We start from the raw sequence: 24170 nt of genomic DNA on the forward strand, positions 1-24170 counted from the left end.
CATGGAGTTCACTCCATGCCAGCTGGAGGGCACATTTGAAGACTACCCAGATGAGTAGACATTCTCCCTTGGTTGACAAGGATCATAACTGAGTATGATAAGATAGGAATTTAACTCTATCACAAGGCAGAAAATCACATTCTCTGCATTGGATTTGGAGAGATCATTCTGCCACTGGATTTGGAAAAGCTTGATAGAGGTGGCTGATGTTATAGGATGCGAGCAGGACTTTTTCAGACAGGGATAGAGGGAGAGGGTGAGGGTAGAGACATGGCTTTTCTTCGTCCTCCAATGTGTAAGACCTATGCTTGTTCCCTTTTTCTGGTTTAAGGAGTTGCTTTATCCTGGGAAGCAGACAAGCTCTAAGAAGTGGGATTCTATTACTGGTCCAGCAACATCATGGCATTTGATAGAAAATGCATAAACAATGAGAACTATCTGAAATTCACTTTGCTTATAGAGCAGTTGTGTGCTGTGGGCCAAAGCAGCATAGCTTAACTTTGCCGTGTCCTTGGACAAGTCACTTGACTTCTGAATCTTGGCTCTCTCATTTAGTTGCCTCAGGGTTAAGTAATAAGAGGACTAAACCAGAACAAACACTTTCATAAACATAAAAAGTGTTACAGTGAAAATGTTTTGCGTATTTTAGAGTGCTACACAAATGTCAGCTGTAATTTTATTGTCTGATTGTCCATATTATTTGACTGGGAGCAACCTGATGAGACCAGAAGGGCTATGTTGACTACTGATGCCAATTTTAGGGGCTGGTGCAGTAACGAAACTGTACTCCTGTGTGCTGGATTTTAAAAACTGTTACTGGTTTTCTAAGTACTGTGTGTATATGAATATTCATCAGGAGCAGAGCCTCTCGCAGGGTAAGAGAACTTGGAAGTAGAAAAGTGTAGAAACTCATAGTGTTCCTGGGTGGCTCAGTTGATTGTCTGACTCTTGATTGAAGCTCAGGTCGTGATCTCAGGGTCTTGGGATCGAGTCCTGTGTCAGGCTCCACACTCAATGGGGAGTCCACTTAAGTTAAGGATTGTCTCTCTTCCCGTGCTCCTCTTCCACTCATTCTCTCTCAAGTGGATAGATAAATCTGTAAGAAAAAAAAAAAAGAAAGAAAGAAAATCATAGAGCTTATTTAGAGGATTTTCCTATACATTCTGGTAAAAGATTGAATTTTATCGATAGTAGAGAGGTTTCATGCCCTCAAGAAAATGGGTAAATAAGCCCAGCTTAATTGAAAAGTCTTTAGGAGATATATAAAATATCTTAATCCAACATAATAAGTAAGGAGGGGTTCATTTAATATGAAAGAACAGTTCACTAAAGTCAGTTTTGTATAAATGCTTGTAGGACATTTTTATTTCGTTTCAAACTCATATGAGTGATAAAGGTAGGCCCTGTCCAAAATTTTGGTTTAAGTAACATCTAAGAGAGACTAACTTTTCTGTTCTCTTAGATACATTATTAAAATTATTTGGGGCTATAATACAATAAGCTCTATTCTTAAAACATTTTCTTTGGATTCTGTGCACAAGTTCACATCTATTTTTTGGTGATAAATTTTTGACAGGGAATTAAATCCATTCGTGATCTACTTAGAACATGCCTTTGTGACCAAAGTACATCTGTTTGAACATTTTTTTTAAAGACTTATTCATGAGAGACACAGACTGAGAGAGAGGCAGAAACATAGGCAGAGAGAGAAGCAGGCTCCTCGCAGGGAGCCCAATGTGGGACTTGATCCCGGATCCCCGGATCACAACCTGAGCCGAAGGCAGGTGCCCAACCGCTGAGCCACCCAGGTGGCCCTGTTTGAACATTTTAAAGTACAGCATTCTAGGAAATACACTTCAGTATTTATACATCCAAGCCACATAGGGTGCCTCTTACAAATGCAGCTTCTTCAACTATCATCCTGGGGATTCTGATTCAGTAGGTAGGGCAATCTGTACTTCTAAGAAGCCTCCAGATTCTTCTATGCAGGTGGCCTGTGTCACTGGCACTGCTCCTAGATACCTACTGTACATGTCCCCTCCCTCCCTGCCAGTACCCTCTTGAAAATAGGGCACCTCTGCGTGGTGAGTTTTCCTGGCCTAGACCACAGTTATACATGGTTTGTGTTTCCAATTTTTCTAAAATCTGTAGGGCCCACACCTATCATTGGGCTTGCGACATGCAGCTACACTGCTGGGCAGAAATGTTAATCCCTCTCCAGCCGGTAGGGATTCTATAGATCAGCTCTGGAATACGGTCATGTTTACTTCTGTAAGCATGTTTACTTCTCTACTCTGTGAAGCAGTCCTCTTTTCCTCCAAGTTCAATATTTTGGGCGAACCTCCTTTTGTGATACCTTTCTCAAACCTAGCTTCCCTTCATCCCCACATCCAGCAAAAGGAATGTTCCCTCTCTTTGGTAGCAAGGCCTGTTTTAAGACCCCATGTGAGTGCCGGGGAGAAGAGATACTGTCATTTATCACTGAAACCACAGTATCTGATACATTTTAAACACTTCAACGGAAGTTTTGTGGAATGATTCATGTCTCTGAGTTAATGTTCTCACTTTAATATGGATCATTCTTCTCATTGAATCCTCATAAAAACCTTAGGTGGCCTCATTTGCACACAGGGAAGTCGAGGCATGGAGAGGTTAGATCATTTGCCCCAGGGACACTGCACTGAGTGGCCGAGCCAGACTGCTGACCCATACAGCATGGCTCTGGAGTGCGTGCTCACATAGCCCGGCTTTGCCTGACTGCCTGTCTTGCCCTCTGGTATTTGCACAAGACAACTGTGAATCCATTCTAGAGGAATAACAAGACTCCACGTCGATTTGTTAGCCAGGAATCTTCAGTGACCTTATCCTACCAATCTGTTAGTGGGACCTTTGTGTTATTAGTTTGGAAAACTAGGGTAAATAAAGTTCAGGTGTTCTTGACTGCATGAATCCTCCAGACTTTAATATTATTAATGCTCTTTGGGCATCTCGAAGGGTGTCTTAGTATATACTCTTTCCCAAACTTATTTCACTAGGGAGAATTTTGTTGCCCATAAGACTTTTGAACTTCTTGAAGAACTAGGTTTTTGGGTTTGGTTTTTGGTTTGTTTTTAGCATAATTTGGAAGCAAAGCTGGCTAGTGCTTTTGTGGGGTTCCCAAGAAATTTCTTGGGTCCTAAATGCTTATGTGTCTCTTACTTTTGACCCTTTCTTATTTAGTTTTGAGTGTCTTTTGTGTTTAAGTGCTCGGGTAGTCATCAGTGGCCACCGACACATCGCTGGGATAGTCACAGATCTGTTGTTGTGGTATAATTGCTAAGAGTGCTCTTTTCAGAGGTATTTCATTTTCATGATAATCTGTGATTGCCCTAATTATGACATTTCTTTGCCTCCACTAAATAAAGATCTATGTTTCATTCTCACTGCCTTCTCATTGCTCACTGAAAGACTTGTAGTGCTGTTGTGTGTACAGAAAGAGACAAAGGTAACAGCCATGTGCTTCTAGCATCTCATCATTTTGTGTCAGAGTCTTGCGTGGAACTATGGACATTTACACAGTTTGTATCACTCAAAAGTTGCATTTCTTGGGGTTCCCGGATGGCTCAGTTGGTTGAACATCTGACTCTTGATCTCAGCTCAGGTCTTGACCTCAGGGTCGTGAGTTCAAGCTCGGCGTTAGGCTCCATGGCCAACTTTAAAAAAAAACAAAAATGTTGCATTTCTTAAGAATTGCAAGCCTGTAAGACTTCTTCCTACTTCAGTTTCTTTCCTGTGTATGCTTATATATGCAGAGAAAAAACGCAGTTCTAAAGAGTTGCAGAAATCTAAGAACACTTGTTGCCTCTCGGAAGCAGGAGTTGGGATCTGGACTATGCTGTTGGGTGGCAAAGCTGAGAGATTTTTCACTTTATATATTTACATCCTGGCTTTTGAACAATGTAAGCATATTTTTTGCTTTTTCGAGTTCTATTTAAAAATGTTTAAAAACTGCTCAGTTTTTCCTGGAAATAAAAACTATTTTAAGCCTGGCTGGTTTGAGCTCCTTTATATGGAATCTGTTTCCTTCCCCCAAGGAGAACTGATCTCTTGCTTTTGTTTTCTTTCCTTTTCTTTCCTTTTACTTAGCCAGATATATTAAGTATTCCTGTACCTTCAAGAAGAAGCCTTGGAGTTGAACATTCAAGTTCCTCTCTTCCACTTACTAACTATATGGCCTTAAGAAAGTAACCTAATTTATCTGAACCTCAATGACCTTATCTGTAAAATGGGAACAATAACAACCACCCTCTTGGAATTGTTGTGAAACGTCAATAAGATAATGCAGATTCTGGGAGGTTCTGGGGATCGTGTGGTAAATGTCCAAACTATGGTGGCTAGTTAATGGGTTGTCATGACTGTAAACCTTCCAGTCTGACTTGAGGTAACCACAGAATTCATTTCTATTCTTGTATCTTCTGTACTAATATTTACAAGACAGACATTCTTTGGGGTCTACTTCATATAAATACCACCAGCCTCTCTTCCACTCCTGGTACTGGTGAACAGCAGCAGAAACATCTTGCCAGAGTTCATGCCATGCAGAAAGCAATCAAGGCATCACATGATTCCTACAGCAAGTCGGCTGCAAAGGGACAAAGATAAAGTCTAATACAAAGTTAAAGGGGGTTGAAACTCAGGGAATTACATTTTCAATTTTAAAATCATCACAAAACTAAGCTACAGGCATCAGGGATACAGAGTTGATCCTAAAATCATGATGAAGAGATTCCAGAATTAAAGCAACAAAGACAGCCCAAGATCACACAGGGAAAGACTTCAGTGTTTTCTTTAGGACATAATTTATCTTGTGTACAAATTTGGGAAACAGGGAACACAGGGAGATACAAGGAGAAAGAACACAGTGAGTGTGTGTATTAGGTTTGGATCCCTGCTCCTCCATTTCAGGTGGTATTCAATGAGGGTACAAGGTTCTGTGTTCATCTGTGATCATAAGTCTAGTCCACTGCTGGGTGTTTTCAGATTCCTAACTCATTCACTCTCATCAAAGCCATACTGATTTGAAATGAGGTCCACTTAACAGATGAGAAAACTGAGGTTCAAAGAATTAAATTGCACTCAAGTTTACAATCCAGAACTCTTGACCTTGAGCCTTTTGTCTTCTTCATGCTATTCTCACTTGGCTTCCTGCCCTGCCTTTGGGTTTCTGGTTCTCTGGTTCACAAACTCCTGGGGAGATGCTGTAACTCTTTGGGGGTAATCTTGTTGGCCGCTGTGGGTTTTTACTTTGGCTTTATTTTTGGCCCATTTGCTCTGCATCTGTCCCCCGCTGCACAGCTTTGCCATGGGTATTGACGCTGCTTCTCCTCTTGTCTTTTTGTGGTAGACTTCGATTCTGTTCTCCATTGGCCAATTTGCTCTGGACAAAATACCTTTACACTACCTGTCAGAGTCCTTGCTAGCAAGAGATTCAACACCTTAAAAGAAAGGATAAATTCCCTGATAAAACTTTAATATATGTTAGTTTTTTATAATGTCATCATGGAAAAGGAAATGTAACTCCTTATTAACTGAGATCTCTATGAGGTCTCTGTTTTCACAGAACCATCTGGCGTTTTGCATTTCTCAGCTACGTATTTCTTCCAGAAGGAGTTGATTAATTCTGACCAAATGTGATTCAGTGTTCAAAAGCATCAGAATGCAGTCGAAGTTTAGTTTGTTGAGTTCTTTGAAGAAACCTGTGGAGAAGGCTCTTTTGTGCTAGGCATTGGGTGAGGCACTGTTAGGTGGCCTATGTCCGTTAGTTTTGGAACAAGTCCCAGAAGTGTGGGCATCAATATTCTCCTCTTACAGATGGGAAAACTGAGTCTCAGCTATATCCCTGAGCAGTATGGTAGTTTCTGGAACCATTAGGTACAGAATCTTTGCACTTTTATAGTACACTCTTCTTTTCTTTTACTCTCCCCTGGCAGAGTAAGTTGCCACAGGAAATGTATATTAATTCTCACTAGTTATGCTGAAGATTTATGCTACGATTTTTCTGTTTTAAATAGTTTTGATGAAAAAATTCTAATATGCATTGAAGGTTATTTTTAAGAAGGTAAATTCATGACTCTCCTACAAAAGAAAATGGGGATGCCAAAGATTTGACTGACGTCACTAATTAATAAGGAACCCATAAGCTCTTCTAATTGGTTCAGGAGAATCCCAAACACAGCACAGGTGAACAAGAAAATGAAGAAGGAGTTGCACCTCCACTAGAAAAAAAATATTTGTATCTCTGTGGACAAGAGGCATTTGCTATACTACCAGTCTTCTACGACTTACAGAACTGTAGAGTAGCTGCTTGAAGAATGGTAATAGGAATTTGGAACAGAGTACTTTCTGGTTGCTGGTACTCCACTGAAAAGCCACGCAGGGATTTTTTTTTTTTTTTTCCTTTTTTGGCCCATTTCAAAGTCACCATTTTCCCTAACATTTGTTTTCTTTATCATGTTGCCTTTTCTTTTCTTTTGAAGTAGGGTCCATGCCCAGCATGGAGCCCAATGCAGGGCTTGAACTCACAACCCTGATATTAAAGACCTGAGCTGAGTTCAAGAATTGATGCTCAACCAACTGAGCCACCCTGGTGCCCCTGTTATGTTGCCTTTTAAAGTGAATGTGTACTCTTCTGGAGATGGTAGGAGGCCTGAAGTGAATTGAATATTTAGCTTGCCAGTGTGATGATGCTTACCCTAGGTCTTTATCCATGTGGAGTCAGGAAAATGTATAGGCATCCAAATCTGCATTTAGTACCAGGTGAAGGACCCCAGGGGTACTGATCCTCTTAAGATTATGTTCTTTCGTGTCAGGGCCTCCATCTGTGTGATCAAAGGCCGATTTGGGGGCTCAGGTGCCTGGCACTTGTCTCTTTTTCTCTGCCTCCAGCTTCCTATCATGGTCCCTGCTTCTGACCCTTGCAGGCAGGCAGACTGTCACAGTCGGAGTCTCAGCTGCTTCTGCTGCCCAGGACCCTCACCCCTACCCTCCCCTGTACTATCCCTCTCTTTCTTTCTTTTTGTTTGTTATTTCTTCTCTATCCTGTTGAATTTCCCACTTTGGGATTGTTGAGTATGGAAGCTGGTGTCACAGATGCCTCCTCGCCAGCCATCCTATTTCTTGCTTCTCCACTGGAGTGGTACCAGACCCCAAGGGAGGGAGACCAACTCTTAGTCTGTTGACTTCTTGTGACACTGTTTACAGTTTGCTATGGCCACCTTCTTATCCCCATTACTAAGCGCCCCATTTAGCTTTGGAGTTATTCAGGTGCAGGAGAGCTAAGGTTTTATATATTTGTTTAAAGAGCTTTTATTAACAGCTCACAACAGCCAGACATACTCTCTAAATTGTTTTCTTTTCCATCTTTCCTAAGACTGGGCCAGCTGGATCAAATTTTAACTAGGTGGGAATTAGAAATGGCATACATGTGCATCTGTAGTCATTGCTTAAATTTCCAAGTATAACAAATTTGATGGATGAATAAATTATTTGTTTGCTGGTGAGGTTGTATAGAAAGTCACTTGAGTGCTTCACGATGTCAGCAATTTCTTAGTTGGAATAATATTATGGGGAATTGTTAATTTCAGTAAACTATAGTTTTTCATTAATTTTATGGAAAATTCTTGGGTTGGTTGGGTTTGTTTGTTTAGTTGGTTGGTTGGTTGGTTTTTTACATGTACTTTTTTCCCCTTATATATGGGGGTCAGTATATTTTTACCATCAAAATTTGTCTCCAAATTTGTAATTGTTGATGCTAGACCTGGGATTCCCTGAATATCAGTTGGCTTTACAGTAAACGTTGCTGACATGGACAATTTCGTTAAACCAAGAAAGAAGATATAGAGATATAGAGGAAGGACCCAAAGATAAGTAGGCATAAAAATAACATTTACACGTCTTTCCATACAACAATCTTACTACTGGCAGTCCTTGGTATATTTTTGATATATGGCATCATTTTTCCTTAGTCAGTGATGTACATGTATATTTTCAAACACAAGTGAATTGATCTTGATGAAATGTTGAAACCATATTTTTAGCACCCTCTCCGTTGAGAATATCTCCTCTTCATCTCTTAGCTACTTCCCAGGACTTACCTTGGGTCCATCCCTCTGCTATGTGTTTAAGAGTAGATCCCTCCAGAGGAAGAGGTGAGCCTGTGTTTGATCCTTCACTGTAGCCAGAGGTAGCAGATGCAACGCAAAACCATTGCATTGGCTTTTATGCTCAATATCTGTATTATTGCCCTCTGGTGTTTTCTCACTATGCACAACAAATCTGTCCTCTGGGGGGAAAAAAAACCCTGATTGACGGCAGTAAGAGAAACCACACTCTTGAGTGCAAGATAAGAAAACCACATAGCTAGCTAGGTAAAATAAATATCTGTTTCTCCAGCTTTTAAAGCAAACAAACCAAAAACACCCACATATGTATTTAAAACTCTCATTTTGCAGCCCACCATGTATTCATAGGAAAGCATTTAAATGGAGTGAAGGGAAGGGGGAAATGGGCTTCCCTTTCTGTCGGAAGCGCCATGGACCAGGCACCCCCATCACCTCCATCTCTGCTCACAGAGAACTTCAAGCCTAGGGAGGAGAGGCATACAATCAAAATTTAGGCAAATGAGGATTTCAGAAACAAGGAAGTGTGTTGGTTAGCAAAGACTTGAAGTCAGCATCTTTTTCTAATTTACATTTTGAAAAGCTCTAGCTGCTCTGTGAGAAGAGATTGGAAAGACTTTGAACTAGGCTGGTATCTGTGGACATGAAGGGAAGGCTGTCGGTAATGGGCTGGGCAAGAGAGAGGATGGGGCACTGGGTGACAGCCAGGCCCCCTTTGAGCAAGTGGATGGAAGGGATACTATTCATGAAGGTAGAATGGAGGAGGAACGCTTGGGGGTGGGAAGCAGGAGGGAATCAAGGATTCCAATTTGGACATGGTGCATTTGGAATGCCCGCAAAATAGCCAAGAGAAAGGAAAACGTTGAATGCATTTGCAAAATGAGTCTGGGAAAGAGGTCAGAGTGAGTTCTAAGTGTGGGAGTTGCTGGCATCTGGAGGGGGAGATCTGAAGCCATGGGAGTGCATGAGCTCACACAAGGCCAAGGGTAGAGCAAAGGAGAAAAACTTGATCCAGGACTAGCTCTGAGATACACCAGGCCTGTAAGAGAAGGGATCTGGTGGAGGATGTGGAACTGACAGATGAGCCTGAGCAGGAATGGCTAACGGCAGTTAATTTGCAAGGGGGAAAACAAATCATACTCCATGATCACAGACCACACAGCCCTGGCCAGCAACTCTCAGCCACAACCCCCAGTTGGCTCCAAAGAAGCCTTCACGAATGCTAGAAAAGAAATCCACTGCAAGCATGTCTTCCCTGCACAGTGGAGGGGAAAGGGCTTGGGCTTTCCTTTAAAAGATGGCTGAGCTGGGGCTCCTGGGTGGCTCAGTGGTTGAGCGTCTGCCTTTGGCTCAGGTTGTGATCCTGAGGTCCTGGGATCAAGTCCTGCATCAGGCTCCTTGCAGGGAAGGAGCCTGTGTCTCTGCCTCTCTTTCTGTATCTCTCATGAAAAAAATATATAAAATCTTAAAAAAAAAAAGATGGCTGAGCTGGTTGTAACCCAAAGAAGAAAACAAAAAGAAGAAGAAGTGGCTGCTATGTTTCTAGAGTTGGGCTTGGAAGTTCCTCTGGGGTAACTGGGAAAGCCTCAGAAGTCAGCTTCTCTGTCCTGAGTGAGACTTGTTAGTGGTAAATGGGAGCGATTTTTTTTGGCCATGGCCTTGCTTTTCACAATTTCTCTTATGGGGGGTTCAAGCACTACTACACTAAACAATTTTTTTGTGGCATTGTCTTTATGTTGGAAATCGAATGGGGCACTGAGGTTTAATAAGCAAAGTAGCTTACAAGAGGTGCAAACTTTCAAGTCCAGTCTTAGAGAGAGAAGCAAGAAGGATTTTTCCCAGTGATTTCATAGTGTACAATGTTTCCATCGAGTAGACATTGTAGTAAATCCTAGATGGATGTTGGGAGACTGTCACATTCCTAAAGACTCAACACAGAATAACTCTTCAACTTTGTGTGAGTTTCTGAAATCATGTTATTTACTGTGAATCTGAAATTGGGGGGTGGGTAGGATCCCTTCCTACGTAAATCAGGTTTATTTGTTGAAGTCCATATCATAAGTTCTGCAATGGAAGATAGGTCCCTGGACCTAATGTGATAATATTGACTACGCATGTGCCATTTATTTTGATACAAACTATTTAATATCGATTAACCCATACACTCTTTTGCAAACCTTTAGGAAGAGAGGTGGGTGTAACTGATGAAAATATGAAAAAAGCTTGGAAACCTTAACAAGTTGTCCGTTTCTCATGCTTTTTCACTTTCCTCTTCTTTCTCAAAATATATTTCAGTTCTTCTTCTGCAGTTTCAGTTCGTGTTTCAGACACTTAAATGTCGACATTTGTGAGGACACTGCTTCTGGTTCAGTGAGGGCGTTCTTTTAGGGCTGTGACCCTGTGTATTTGTGAGCGGCGTTCTGGTCAGTAGGAACCACTTGGTACTACCTGGAATATATAGCATGAGCTACTTTGGCCCAAGCGCATCAGATCTAACGTGGCAGTTCCATGCAGAGGGGGTCACTCTTCTTAGATACCCTCCCCCAGCCTGGATTTGGGAGCAGCTGCCTTTTTTGCTTTCTGCCGCCAGCCCGTCCAAAGTAGAAATAACTGTATACCACTAATGCCCTGCCTCATTCCTACCTATCTGTATTTTTAGTCTTTCTATCTTTCATTACTAAATGACTGCTTTCCAACACCCAGGCCTGGCCTTATAGACTAGTATACAAGAGATGACAACTGGTCCTGGATCCAGGGTGGGGGCACAACTCTAGCTCACAGGACCTAGACGGGGAGGGAGAAAGCACAGTTTGGTGGAGTAGCATGAACAGTAGGGGGAAATTCAGGGGAAAAACTAAACTTGGCTAGGGGAGTAAACATTTATTGAGCATTTTCACTGAGCATCACACAGCGTTTCATTCATATTTAGTACGTGCAATGGTTATTACCTGTATGTTACACCTCTGTCACACTAAGGGATGGCAATTTCAAAAGCAAACTTTAAGCATCAGCTTAAATGTGTGTTATTCATGTAACACATTTCATTAGGTCATGGAAGTGGTTATTTCCACATAACGTATAAATGTCTCAAGGGAACGAACGGTGGCCGTTCCTCAGAAATAGCAAGTGACAATGAGCTCTCCAAGGAATATTCTTTTCTAAGACTCAACTTCTGGGAGTTGAAATTCTGGACGGTTAAGATGACCTACCTGGAAGAGGCGGGCCAGTATCTCAGAGAATTTGACTTTTTGCCGCTGAAGTTTAAAGCAAGGTTCTCCTCTTGATTGGCTTCCATGAATTTGGTACTAGACTCCATGTGGCTTTGCTATTTATCCTTCTTATATTTAAAGGGGTTTCTTTACATTGTTCTCGGTGCCTGCTGTCCAGAGGACAGCTGTGGAGTTGATTTTGTATTTTTGATGTATGTCTTACAAAGTTGAACTGGGGGGAAATTGCGTAAGTACTTCCTGCCTCGTGAGACGTTCCGTTTTTTTTAATCAGAAAAAGTTATCTTTTTGGAAGGTTTTCACCTTCAACTGCTGAACAAAGTATTGAGTATATAGCAGAAGGTATTCAACATTTGAGTTGCCAGAGGCCTTAAAGATTATGCACAATGACTTGTCCTTTTCAGAAAGGAGAACCTAATGCCCAGAAATATGGTTAAAATTTTTAGTACTTTTCTGAACAGAAACTAATGTGAGTAGATGGGAGGCAACCACAGAGTGGGAAAATGAGAAGGAAGATACTCCTTAGGGGCATCTCGGTGGCTGCCTTCAGCTCAAGTCATGATCCTGAGGTCCTGGGATCGAGTCCCGCATCGGGCTCCCCTCGAGGAACATGCTTCTTCCTCTGCAGTGTCTCTGCCTCTCTCTCTGTGTCTCTCATGAATAAATAAATAAATAAATAAATAAATAAATAAATAAATAAATAACATCTTTAAAAAAAATCCTTAATATCTGTTTTCTCATTTGCTTCTTTTTAGTGGCCACAGATGTCTTCAATTCCAAAAACCTGGCCGTGCAGGCACAAAAGAAGATCTTGGGGAAAATGGTGTCCAAATCCATCGCCACTACCCTCATCGACGACACAAGCAGCGAAGTGCTGGATGAACTCTACCGAGTGACCAAGGAGTACACCCAGAACAAGAAGGAGGCAGAGAAGATCATCAAGAACCTCATCAAGACAGTCATCAAGCTGGCCATTCTCTACAGGAATAACCAGTTCAACCAAGATGAGCTGGCGCTGATGGAGAAATTTAAGAAGAAAGTTCACCAGCTTGCCATGACCGTGGTCAGCTTCCACCAGGTGGAGTACACCTTTGACCGGAACGTGTTATCCCGGCTGCTGAATGAGTGCAGAGAGATGCTCCACCAAATCATCCAGCGCCACCTCACTGCCAAGTCACATGGACGAGTTAATAACGTCTTTGATCATTTTTCAGATTGTGATTTTTTAGCGGCCTTATATAACCCCTTCGGAAATTTTAAACCCCATTTACAAAAACTCTGTGATGGTGTCAACAAAATGTTGGATGAGGAGAACATATGATCCTGTGAATTCAGACTATGAGCGCTCGGGATTTCTTTGAAAACAGAGCACTGCTGATTTATGAAGGAAAAAAATGAATTTTTTTCAAGATTACCCACGTTTCAGAAAGACTTCTGCCCAGTTCAGTTGTTAGGCATTGTCTGTAACGTTTTATGCAGCTTGTTTTGTTTGAAGAAAAGCATATTGCCAAAAATTCTGATCAAACGCTCCCTCCCTTACAGTTAGCAGATCGCGGGAAAGGTATATGGTTGTGATGCAAATTTGGAGTTAGACAAAGAAAGATATGGATGACACCAAACCTCAAGATATGTTTTTTAGGTCATTTGATGTGTCAGTACATTGGGTATTTCTCTCGTGTGCAGAGTTTTGTACTTTGATTCACTCTTGCTCCTTACTATGTATGTGTGCCTGTGTTAAAAAAAGCTGAGAATTTTCTTTTGCTATCGTTGCTCCTTTTGAGACAATTTCAAGTCTACCTTTTTGTTAAATGTTCTTTTGCTAAAGATCTTATCATAGACATTTAAGAATTAAGTCTTCATTGAGAATTAAGACATTTAAGAATTGAGGCAAAGTGAACCGTCAAAAAACGGGAAACTGCTTCTCTGAAATCAGTATTGTAGGAACCAACTGTATCTGACATTGTAAATAATGTCTAAGATATGAATATGCTTCTGGAGTGGAGTCCTGTTTTTTAGTACCAACAGTGATACTTCCAAAATGTGATCATTCTTGAAAATATGCTGGTGGGGAGATCTCCATTTTTAGTATCCGTTTGGGATGTAAGAGACACAAAGAAAAATCTAGGTGATTCTTATAAAAGCCAGTGATGTTAAGAAAAGTACAACTGTCTTTATTTTAGAGATGAGCTCATCAAAATAATTTGGAGGGGGGGGTATGGGCCAAAAGGGAAAAAAAGCATATTGCTGTGGAACATGAGAATGAAAATAAATGCATTTCAATGTTTAATAAGGTTTGATAGGTGAATAAAGAATGTCACTTTTTTTTATTTAACTGATAAGGTTTTTGCTATTTTGTTATTTACAATTTTGATGAGTAAACCAAAGAATATTTGCATTCTAAGTACTTTGTGTGTTGTTTCTATGTAATTTTATGTTTGTGAATGATAAAGTAAACATCTTCTTTTATAAAAAGAAACAAAACCCCTGCCAGCCAGCTATCAGGAAATAGCAGACTTAACTACCAGCCCTAAATATTTGCATTGTCACTGTGTCTATGATTTAGTGTACTTGAATTTGCCTGCCTCCAAAAGATTGATATTACAATAAGGGCTCACCAGGAAATGTCCTAACTTAAAAATTCCAGAGGTTGTGATCTGCTTTAACCCACTCCAGCCTAAAGGAGGTGTCGGTTTCTCGGGGTCCCTGTGTGCTTGTCCAAGACAAGGAGCACAGTCAGAATGTCTCCTTGTTTGATATAAAATCCTCGACCCCCCAGATGCCAACTGAAATTACCATTTTCGTCTCCCAGAGCTGATGGGTGACTCTTCTATGTTGCAGCAATAGCACAGCTTCATGGTCTGCTATGTTGCTTATGAAGTTTAGTTCAGCAGCCTGGCCTGACCAGTTCTGCTTTCCCTACATGAGAGTGTGGTCTGCGGGAGCTACTGACTTGGTGCTTTTCTGTTCTATAACAGATCTCCTTCCGCAGAAGTATACAAAATGGATTCCCCAGCCAGTTGGTGGGTACTGCTTGCTCCTCTCTAGCTATGAACAGGACCAACTAGAGAGAGGGGTTGTAAGGATAAATTTTGATCCAGCTGGGCACATTTGGATCACACAGTTGTGCCTACAGGCTAACAATCAAACATGCATGAAGGGGAGAGAGAGCAACCCTTAAGCCCACACAAAAGGAAGGCAATGAGGACTATCTGGAAGGAGGGAGTCCTATTAGCTGATTTTTTAAAATCAAATTTTTAAAAACTTCATGCTGATGGCCTTTCTGCAAACATTATGAGTTAATGTAATAGGTGAGTGATAATACTGATGTTAACAGCTGACACAGAGTAGTAATTAGGTCACCAGACACATTAACTCACTTATTCCCTACCATGACCTTTACTGTTTTACAGATGAAGGAAGTAAGGCGAGAGAAGTTAAGGAATCTGCCCAAGATCACCTAGCTATTGTCAAAACCAGGATATCCGTAAAACCCTATTTTTCTTTAAATGTAGTATGGATAGGGGCACCTGGGTGGCTGGTTAAGTGTCTGCCTTCAGCTCAGGTCATGGTCTCAGGGTCATGGGATTGAGCCCCACAGGGCTTCCTGCTCAGCAGGAAGTCTGCTTCTCCCTCTCCCTCTCTGCCCACCCCCCCACCCCCCGTTGCAACCCCATCATGCTCTCTCAAATAAATAAATATAATCTTTAAATAAATAAATATGGTATAGATAAAGACCATTCTAGAAACAACATTGCTTCAGACAACAACGGGCAGTGTGCTTCTGAAATGATTTTTCACATGGTGACATTTGAGATGCTATTTAAATCATACAGGTTTGACCTATTCTCTAAAGATCTGGGTATGATTTTCATACAGAGACATCTCACAAACTTTTGAACATGGCTCCTAATTTGCAGCTATCTCATGGCTCAAATTTCAGACCCCTCCAGAATTTTAATGAGAGGTATTCACAACCAGCTATGATTCCCCAGGCTGGCTTTCCATAGGTGAGAAAGGCATTATATGTGCCAACAACCAAGAGAGAAGTGGCCTTCACCACTATGTTCCCCAGAAAAGTTATGGATTCACTTTGCAACTTTACCATGATTTGCCAGCTTTAGAGGCTAGAAATAGCTGGGTAAGTCACTTTTAAGATAGCCTTGTTTTTTTCGGATTCTTAGAGCTTCCATATATAACTCAAAATTAGTTTAAAAGAAGAACCAGTGTTAGAAACTTGAATGGTACAGAAATAGGCTTTTTTTTTTTTTTTCGGTCTTACAGAACCATGTCTCATTCACAATTATCTGGAATATTTTGTTTCCCCACCACTTAAAAAAATGAAAGCCTTGAGCTTCCAATTCCTGTCTTGCCCCTGCAAAGGATTAAAATGGTATTTTGTGGTCTGTATATACCAACTGGAAATTTACTGAGAATTTTAATTTATCCTTGAAGTCCCTGATGAGAGCACTCAATTATAATTTAGCATACCAACCTTGACAGATAATAAATGAAGAATGAATACATCTAACCATTTGATGAGATATTTTAGTAAATAGTTCAGTGCTATGTAATTGCTAGGAAATTAAAATATTCCAATGAAACAAATTTAATTAGTATAAGAATACTTTGACATTTTTAGTCAATTTGCATTTCCAGACTTGCATTATCTAAACTAGTTGAACTTGGCAGTGTTTGAAAAAAATCACTGTTTTACTTGATACATTGCATTCCTGAGGATAAATCTTCTATGCAATTTGTTCAACTCCAAGCAGGTTTTAGCAGTCTGTGTTGTTTATGGGGGATAAGCTTTTATCCAATCTCTGAAATAATTTTCCTTATGATGATTCAGAGAGAGTCTTTATAGAAACCCCCTAATGAAAACACTGAGGTACTAACCAGAAAAATGAGTCAACTTTTTGTTTCCAAAATGAAACAACAGGAAAATCCTCAGGAGCTTATAATCGCATGTCACTATCATGGCAAGGTACTATAAATCTGTTTTCTCTCTTACTGAGGTGTCCTCGTGGTTACTTATGTATGCCCAGAGCCAGAAAAACACTTTTATCACAGGGAATTTCCCAAAATGGAAACATTTTCGTGTAACCAGCCAAAGATGTGTTTTCATGTCTGTCTAGCCAAATATGTGTTTTCCATCCAGTAGGGAACATCAGCCCCCAAGTTATAGGGGACAAGACACTCCAAAAACGTCCCGTCTGCTGAGCACTGAGAAGGACACAGACAAGTCAGCCAGCGTTCACAGTTACGAGAAAAACATCTGGGCTTTGGAAAATGTTAAGTACAGAGAAATGTGCTGTACGTCCACCAAATTTCCATGAAATCTTTGTAAGAGGAGGCAGCCAATGAATAAAGCCTCCTCATCTTCTTTCATGCATGCCTGAGGAAATTCTCTGCCTACTTCCCTAATAGGTGCATAACTATTTCAGCCTTGTGGAGAGAAGGTGCAGACCAGGCACTTGGCATTTGTTCTTTTTTTTTTTTTTTTTAATTCCCGGATAGTTAACACAGTGTTATATTAGTTTCAGGTGTGCAATATAGTGACTCAAGAATTCACATTACTCAGGGCTCATCACAGCAAGTGCCCTCCTTCATCCTTCAGGTCACCATCAGTGTTTTCTCTGCAGTTAAGAGTCTATTTTTTGGTATTTGGGGTCAGTTTTGTTTTGTTTAAGATTTTATTTATTCATGAGAGACTGAGAGAGGCAGAAACATTTATTCATAAGAGACTTAGGCAGAGGGAGAAGCAGGGTCCCTGTGAAGGCCCGATGCAGGACTTGATCCCAGGACCCAAGGATCATGCCCTGAGACGCTCAACGACTGAGACACCCAGGTGCCCCTTAGGGTTGGTTGTTAACACAAGGAAAGAATATGTGATTTTTAAAAGTATGTGTTTTGATTTGCGGAGCAACCTAAGACAATGTGCTTCTTTATACTTTGTTTTTTTTTCCATTTAAAAGCTTACAGATTGATTAAGTCATTTAAACCTGCTGAATGTGAGGTATAAATTCAAGGCAAGGAAGTGAAAATTAAGTATACATACCTGGGTTATCACCATTATCTGGGATGATTGATGTTTTATGAGAAATCCAGGTTCAATTTTCCAAGAAAGGGGCTGTTAGAAGAGCCACCACTCAACCAACCTAAGTGACTTCATCTCTTATTGCTCTTGTCTAAGACCACTTATGTTCACTAAAGGATAAGTACTTGCAAAGCAAATTATACATTTTTATCAGACATTGAGTGTTCTGGAAGAGGACTTGATAATTAAATTGCCAGCATCGTTGCTGTTCCCTTAATCGTATGGACTTCGTATTATCATGACTGAGGAGCCACATTTTTAGCTTGCTGAAAATATTCACTGAGCTTGTGGTAAAATCCATGAGTGGAAATATTCCACAGTATTTCCAAACATCATGGGTCAGGAGTTTGGCATCTCTTCCTCTGGGGGAAGTCACTGGTGGGTGGTCAGGTGGAAGCCCAGGGATACAGAGGGTATGTGGGTTAAAACCTGTGTTTCAGCTTGTCTGCCAGGGACCTCTCCCACCATATCTGAACTTTGAATAAGATCAATTACCTCACATTCTTATTTTAAGGACAAACTTAAAACATGGTGGGCCATTTGTGTGACGTACTGTTTATGGATGGTGTGTTGCTGTTTTCCAAACAAGCAGTGAACATAAGCCTGGAGCCTTATATAAATTAAACAACAGACTTCCACAGCTCGGGAGAATTTTATTAATTTCTGGTTTCCTTAATAAATTACTTTTTGCTTTCAATTTAGGAAAATTCTTTTGGGTTGAGTTGTTGGAAGTAATGGTTTCTGGCAGTTACTGATGTATGATTTCTTAGCCAATTAAATTCAGAATTACTTCATTATTTTACCATTCCTACTGGCTTTTGTTTTCTATTGCTGCATTAGCAGCCATCCCAAAGGAATCCCTGGGTGGCTCAGCGGATTGGCGCCTGTCTTTGGCCCAGGGCGCGGTCCTGGAGACCCGGGATCGAATCCCACGTCGGACTCCTGGTGCATGGAGCCTGCTTCTCCCTCTGCCTATGTCTCTGCCTCTCTCTCTGTGTGTGTGACTATTATAAATAAATAAATAAATAAAAATTTAAAAAAAAAGAAGCCATCCCAAAATTAAGTGGGTTAGTGGTTTAAACAACAAGCACTTTTTTTCTCCCATGGTTCTGTGGGCTGACTGGACTTAACTGACCAGTTGTCTTTACTGGGGTCTTATGCGGTTGCACTCAGTGGCTCGGACCGGAGATTTGAGTGTGCCACTATGCCAGCCTCTCCTCTTCCCCTGGTCTTTACTTGTTACTTTCTCAGGGCGTCCAAAAGTGCAGGAGTAGAAGTTTCTGGGCCTTCTTAAGGCAAACACCCAGAACAGATACACTGTCGCTTCTCCCTCTGATTTTATTAGTTAAAGCAAACTACAGGCGATGTGTAGGGTCCTCAAGACCACATTCAGGTTTGATGATTTGTTGGAAGGACTCACAGAACTCAGAAAAGCTATTATACTCAAAGTCTATTATAGCAAAAAGGTATGGATTCAAATTAGCAAAGGAAAAAGGCACATCGGAACAAATCCAAGAGAAATCAGGTACAAGTTTCCAGTTGTCCTCTTCCAGTAGTTTTAGAGACAATACTTAATCATCTCAGCAATGATGTATAACAACACATATGGTGTTGCCAACTAGGGAAGCTCACCTGAAGCTTGATCTCTGGGGTTTTGTTAGGAGGTCAGTCACATAGGCACAAAATGCACAGAGTACTGATCTTTGTTAGTCGCCAGTTTGTCCAGAGGTCAAAGTGATGCCTGATGGTCCAGAGTCCCAGGAAAATAAGAACAGAAGTTAAATCACATTGTTAGCATAAACTATTTGGTATGGCCCGAGTCCTAGATATACAAAGATGCTCTAATTAAGGAGGATATATCAAGGATTTAGAGCTTATGTCCTCAGAGCTGGTCAAGAGTCAGTCCTTTCTTTGGAAAGTATAAATTTTGACCATCCCAAGGCTGCTGAGTTACCCCTTTACTGCTCATAAGATCTACTATGATTTAGTATAGGAAAATCCACACAAGGGCATGAATTCTGAGATACAGGGTTCTTTGGGGCCATCTTTGAAAACTAGGTGCCATATCACTATTTTCCCCTCATGGCTCCAAAGAGGTAACAGAGTACTTAGGGTGTCTGGAGTTCTTCATGGGATAGTCTGTTTGAACTGGAAATGAATGTATATTTAAAAAAATGAAATAACAGTGGGCAAACCTGTTAATAACCACATTCTTGTCCATATGAAGATGTGAATCCCATCTGTGCCTGGTAAATTAATCTATGTAATTCAAGAAATGATGATTGCATATCTTTCATGTGTCTAACACCAGTCTGGGCCCTGGAACTATACAAGATTACCTAATTCCTGTACCTGAAGAATACTTTACTGATTGGCAGGGACAGTGACCATGTACTGGTAAGTTAGTACAAAACTGAGATTCCCAGGATGAGGAAGATCCCAAGAAAAGGCCTACATAGGCTGTCTGGCTTTAAAATTTTCAAACAGTTTTTTGGGGACCCCTGGGTGGCTCAGCGGTTTGGCGCCTGCCTTTGGTCCAGGGCACCATCCCGGAGTCCCGGGATCGAGTCCCACGTCAGGTTCCCTGACATGGAGCCTGCTTCTCCCTCTGCCTGTGTCTCTGCCTCTCTCTCTCTATGTCTAACATGAATAAACAAATAAAACCTTTAAGAAATAAAAGAAAATTTTCAAACAGTTTTTGAGTTTTAAAATTGGTGCTTTAAAAATAATATGCTCAGGGCTTTGGGTGGCTCAGTCAGTTAAGCATCCAGCTCTTGGTTTTGGCTCAGGTTGTGATTTCAGGGTCATGAGATCGAGCCTTGTATCTGGCTCCTCACTTGGTGCAGAGTCTGCTTAAGACTCTTTCTCCCTCTCCCTCTTCCCCTCCACCCCCTGCTCTCTTTCTCAAATAAATAAATCTTAAAAAATAAAAATAAACTAAAAAATAAAAGCACTATGCTCATAGTAATGGCAGGTTTCATTTTCAAAATCAATGGCAAATATGTGTGTGTGCATGTGAAAGTATGGATAAAGTAAAAATGTTTATAGTCCATTTTTTTAATTCAAAATAAAAATGATTGTAAACAAGCTCATGGCAAAATCTATTGAGTAGAATAATCTAGGTGAAAACTATGAAATCACATCTTAATTAACATTTAATTAATATTTTAGCTCATGGGAAAATATGAGAAATAGCAACATGGAAGTCTTTTTAAAAAGAATCATTTTTCCAGAAGCAGATCGCAGCCAAACTTGTGAAGCTAGATGAATTCTGGCTATACATCCTTGTGCTCAGTGAGGTCTATCTGTGTCCCCTGAGGCTTCAGACCAGGACACAGAAGTACATGGTTGAACTGGTTCCGTGAGCATGGCCCTTCCATGTTTCTTGCCAGCCTAGGCAGTGAGCCAGATCTCAGTGGGTCCTGCCCACTACTTGGTTCTGTCTGCCCACTTGTCATTGACCACCACTGCCCAGCTCCCTGAGTCTTCAGGAGGAAACAGTAACAAGCAGCATGTCCTCTTGCTAGCAAAGGACCAGGAACACAGCTTGCGGAAGGCGTCCAGTGTGTGGTTTAGACCCTGCCTGGTTCCACCACCTGCCGTGGCTTTCCCTGCAGACAAGACAGGGGGCTTTTCTTTCTCATTGGGTTATGTTCAGAGAACTGGTGTCCAAAGTTCTTTTTGGACAAATCACAACATTTCCTAATACTTGCTGACTCGACAGGATTTTTTATATCTCATGATTACAAAAAGATGGGCCTTTGTAGTTTTAGGGGTTTTTTTCTTTTTAAGATTTTATTTATTTATTCATGAGAGACGCAGAGAGAGGCAGAGGGAGAAGCAGGCTCCGTGCAGGGAGCCCGACGTGGGACTCGATCCCGGGTCTCCAGGATCACACCCAGGGCTGAAAGCAGGCGCTAAACCACTGAGCCACCCCAGCTGCCCTAGTTTTAGTTTGTTTTATCTCTCTCTTAGCTAACCACATAATTTTGACCAAGATTAATAATAGAAACATGGGTGATTGCTTTGAAACCCACTCTACAGGGGCACCTGGATGGCTCAGTGTTTGAGCATCTGCCTTTGGCTCAGGTTGTGATCCCGGGGTCCTGGGATCGAGTCCCGCATTGGACTCCTGCAGGGAGCCTGCTTCTCCCTCTACCTATGTCTCTCATGAATAAATAAAATCTTTAAAAAAAATTAAAACAAAAATTTAAAAAAACCCCACCCTACATTCTGAACCAGTTCGGCTTTTAGTAGCAAACCAAGAAAGATGTCCCTTCTAATCTGTGTGAAAATATTGTTTGCTACATTTCTGTCTCTCAGACTTTAAAAGCAGCAGCCCCATTGATAGGACCACGGTCACTCCTTTTAACCTAAGGAAAGGGAAAGCTGCCTTCTTGGTAAGAGGCTCTGACTTGCTGGTTGCTGTCAGCAAGAACTAAGTTTGGAATTTAAGACAACCTAAGCTTTACAGTCTTTTTCTGGTGCTAATTTTAATACAGATATTTTTCCTAAATAGCTTATCTTTAACTCTTCTGATCCCAAATGAGCTAAGGCTCTGTGAGGGAGGACCTTAGGCCACTCACCAAGAAGGTTTTTGGCTTTGCATGAAAAGAATTCAAGAAAAGACTTTCAGAGAAACAAAGATGTATTAAGTATAGAAGAAAGGAGCTATTTCATAGACAAAGTAGTGGTCTTTCTTCCCAGATGGGGAAGACCACTTCCCTTTGCCTCTAAAAAAGGGCTTTGTAAGTTTTCAAAAATTAGCTAACCATACAGCTTACTCTTTAACTTTGAGATTAGCACTTATGTTGGGTGGTTAGTTTTTCTATTGTCTTAGGGTTGTGGAATTATGCACGGGGAGCAATTTTAAGAATGCCCAACCTATGTGGCTTTTACTGGCAGTTGGAGTGGGGTCTTTCGGCTTTCTAGGAGTCTGATCTTGTGACCCTTTTTATGATCCAAGGACTTTCAGGTTAAGGGCCAGCCTAAAGCCAAAATGGTTTTACTTTGGCCAGCTTGTCTCCCTTCTCTCCTGCCATACTTCTGTTTAGTTATCATGATGTTTAAGAAAATCTTTGTACACATATATGGAGATTCTATTTTCAGTAAAAGGTCTTAAATTCAAAGTTGATGTGAAACCTGTTATGCAAATCATACAAAGCTTAAGGAGCAAGAGACACAAACCTGTGAGTCTACAAAGCATACTTTGGCTACTCCTTTCCCTCATAATTTAAGTGTTTTTTGTAGATAAACTTCCAAGTAAGAGCTGAGTGTTTTCTTTTTTTTTTTTTTTAAGATTTTATTTATTTATCCATGAGAGAGAGAGATTGAGAGAGAGAGGCAGGCAGAGACACAGGCTGAGGGAGAAGCAGGCTCCGTGCAGGGAGCCCGATGTGGGACTCGATCCCGGGTCTCCAGGATCATGCCCTGGGCTGAAGGTGGCGCTAAACCACTGAGCCACCCGGGCTGAGTGTTTTCATCTGACAGTGCCTGATGGAGAACAACCTTGCCTGAAGGGAACAGGATTTGTAAACATGTATAAGGCTAGTTGATACTGGGCAGGGTTAAAGATTCTTCACTCTTTTTTCTTTCACACTTTTCATCCTAAAATAATCCCAGACTCATAAGAAGTTGTAAAAATAGTACAAGGCATCCTGTGTACCCTTCCTCCAGCTTTCTCCAGCAGTGGCCTGTTGCATAGGTATGGTACAATATTAAAACCAGGAGTTGACATCACTATGTTCGGACCAGACTACAGAAGTTTCTTAATTTTCACTAAACCAGGTTCCATTAGTTTTCAACTTGCGTTTGTGTCTGTGTGTGCATAGAGTTCAATGTAATTTTATTGCATAAACAGATTTGTGAAACTACCACCATAATCAAGATACAGAACTGATTCCTCACCACAAAAGAATTCCCTCATGCCACCCACCTCTTTGTACTAACCAGTCATCTGTTCTCCAGCTCTGTGGTTTTGTCATTTGGGGAATGTTGTGTAAGTGGGATCACAATGTATGTTATCTATTGAGATTGATTTTTTTATTTCCTAAGTAGAATGCCCTTGGGGTCCATTCTGGTCGCTGCATGTATCAGCAATGCACCCCTTTTTTTATTGCTGCGTAGTATCCCATTATATGGATATAGTAGAGTTTGTTCAATCATTCATCCACTGAAGGACATTGGAGTTGTTTCCAAAATTTTTCTACCTTGAATAAAGTTGCTATAAACATGTTTTACATGTTTTGGGGTGAAATAAGTTCTTATTTCTTCGGATAAATGCCCAAGGGTGACTACTGACTCATATGGTGAATACTACAAAAAAAATTTTTTTTCCAGAGTAGCTATGCCATTTTACATTGACAGCTGCATTGTATGAGAACCAGTTTCTCCAAATCCTTGCCAGCGTTTGGCATTATCAACAGTCTCTACTTTAGGTGCTCTAATACATGTGTGATGATAGCTTATTGTGATTTTGATTAATGAAACATCTTTTCAGACTCTAATTTTACTTTTCTTTTATTTTAAATTTCCATTTCTCTCCTCCTTCACTTCTCAGTAAATTTACAAAAGCATAACATGTATATATATAGAAAATCATAAGGATACAGTTCTAGACATTTCTCACAAAGGGAACCCACCTGTTAATCAGTGCTTCATTTAGAAAAGAACATTTCTGGAGTTCCTGGG

At 40.8% G+C, this 24170-nt stretch overlaps 2 protein-coding genes across 7 annotated transcripts in view; one reads left to right on the forward strand and one right to left on the reverse strand.

Moving 5' to 3' along the window:
- The window catches only part of TNFAIP8 (TNF alpha induced protein 8), a 113788-nt gene extending 100004 nt beyond the window's left edge, over positions 1–13784 (forward strand). For all 5 annotated transcript variants that reach the window (XM_077911324.1, XM_077911322.1, XM_077911325.1 and 2 more), the window contains one exon: positions 12139–13784. In XM_077911324.1, coding sequence (XP_077767450.1) covers positions 12139–12704 — 566 coding nt within the window. In that variant the 3' untranslated portion in view covers positions 12705–13784. The remainder of the gene's footprint in view (positions 1–12138) is intronic.
- Positions 13785–18934: 5150 nt separating this feature from the next.
- LOC144321961 (uncharacterized) overlaps positions 18935–24170 on the reverse strand; it is a 143777-nt gene continuing 138541 nt past the window's right edge. For both annotated transcript variants that reach the window (XM_077911328.1, XM_077911327.1), the window contains exon 6: positions 18935–19221. In XM_077911328.1, coding sequence (XP_077767454.1) covers positions 19146–19221 — 76 coding nt within the window. In that variant the 3' untranslated portion in view covers positions 18935–19145. The remainder of the gene's footprint in view (positions 19222–24170) is intronic.

This window comes from Canis aureus, chromosome 10, assembly GCF_053574225.1.
Source record: "Canis aureus isolate CA01 chromosome 10, VMU_Caureus_v.1.0, whole genome shotgun sequence".
Taxonomy (NCBI): domain Eukaryota; kingdom Metazoa; phylum Chordata; class Mammalia; order Carnivora; family Canidae; genus Canis; species Canis aureus.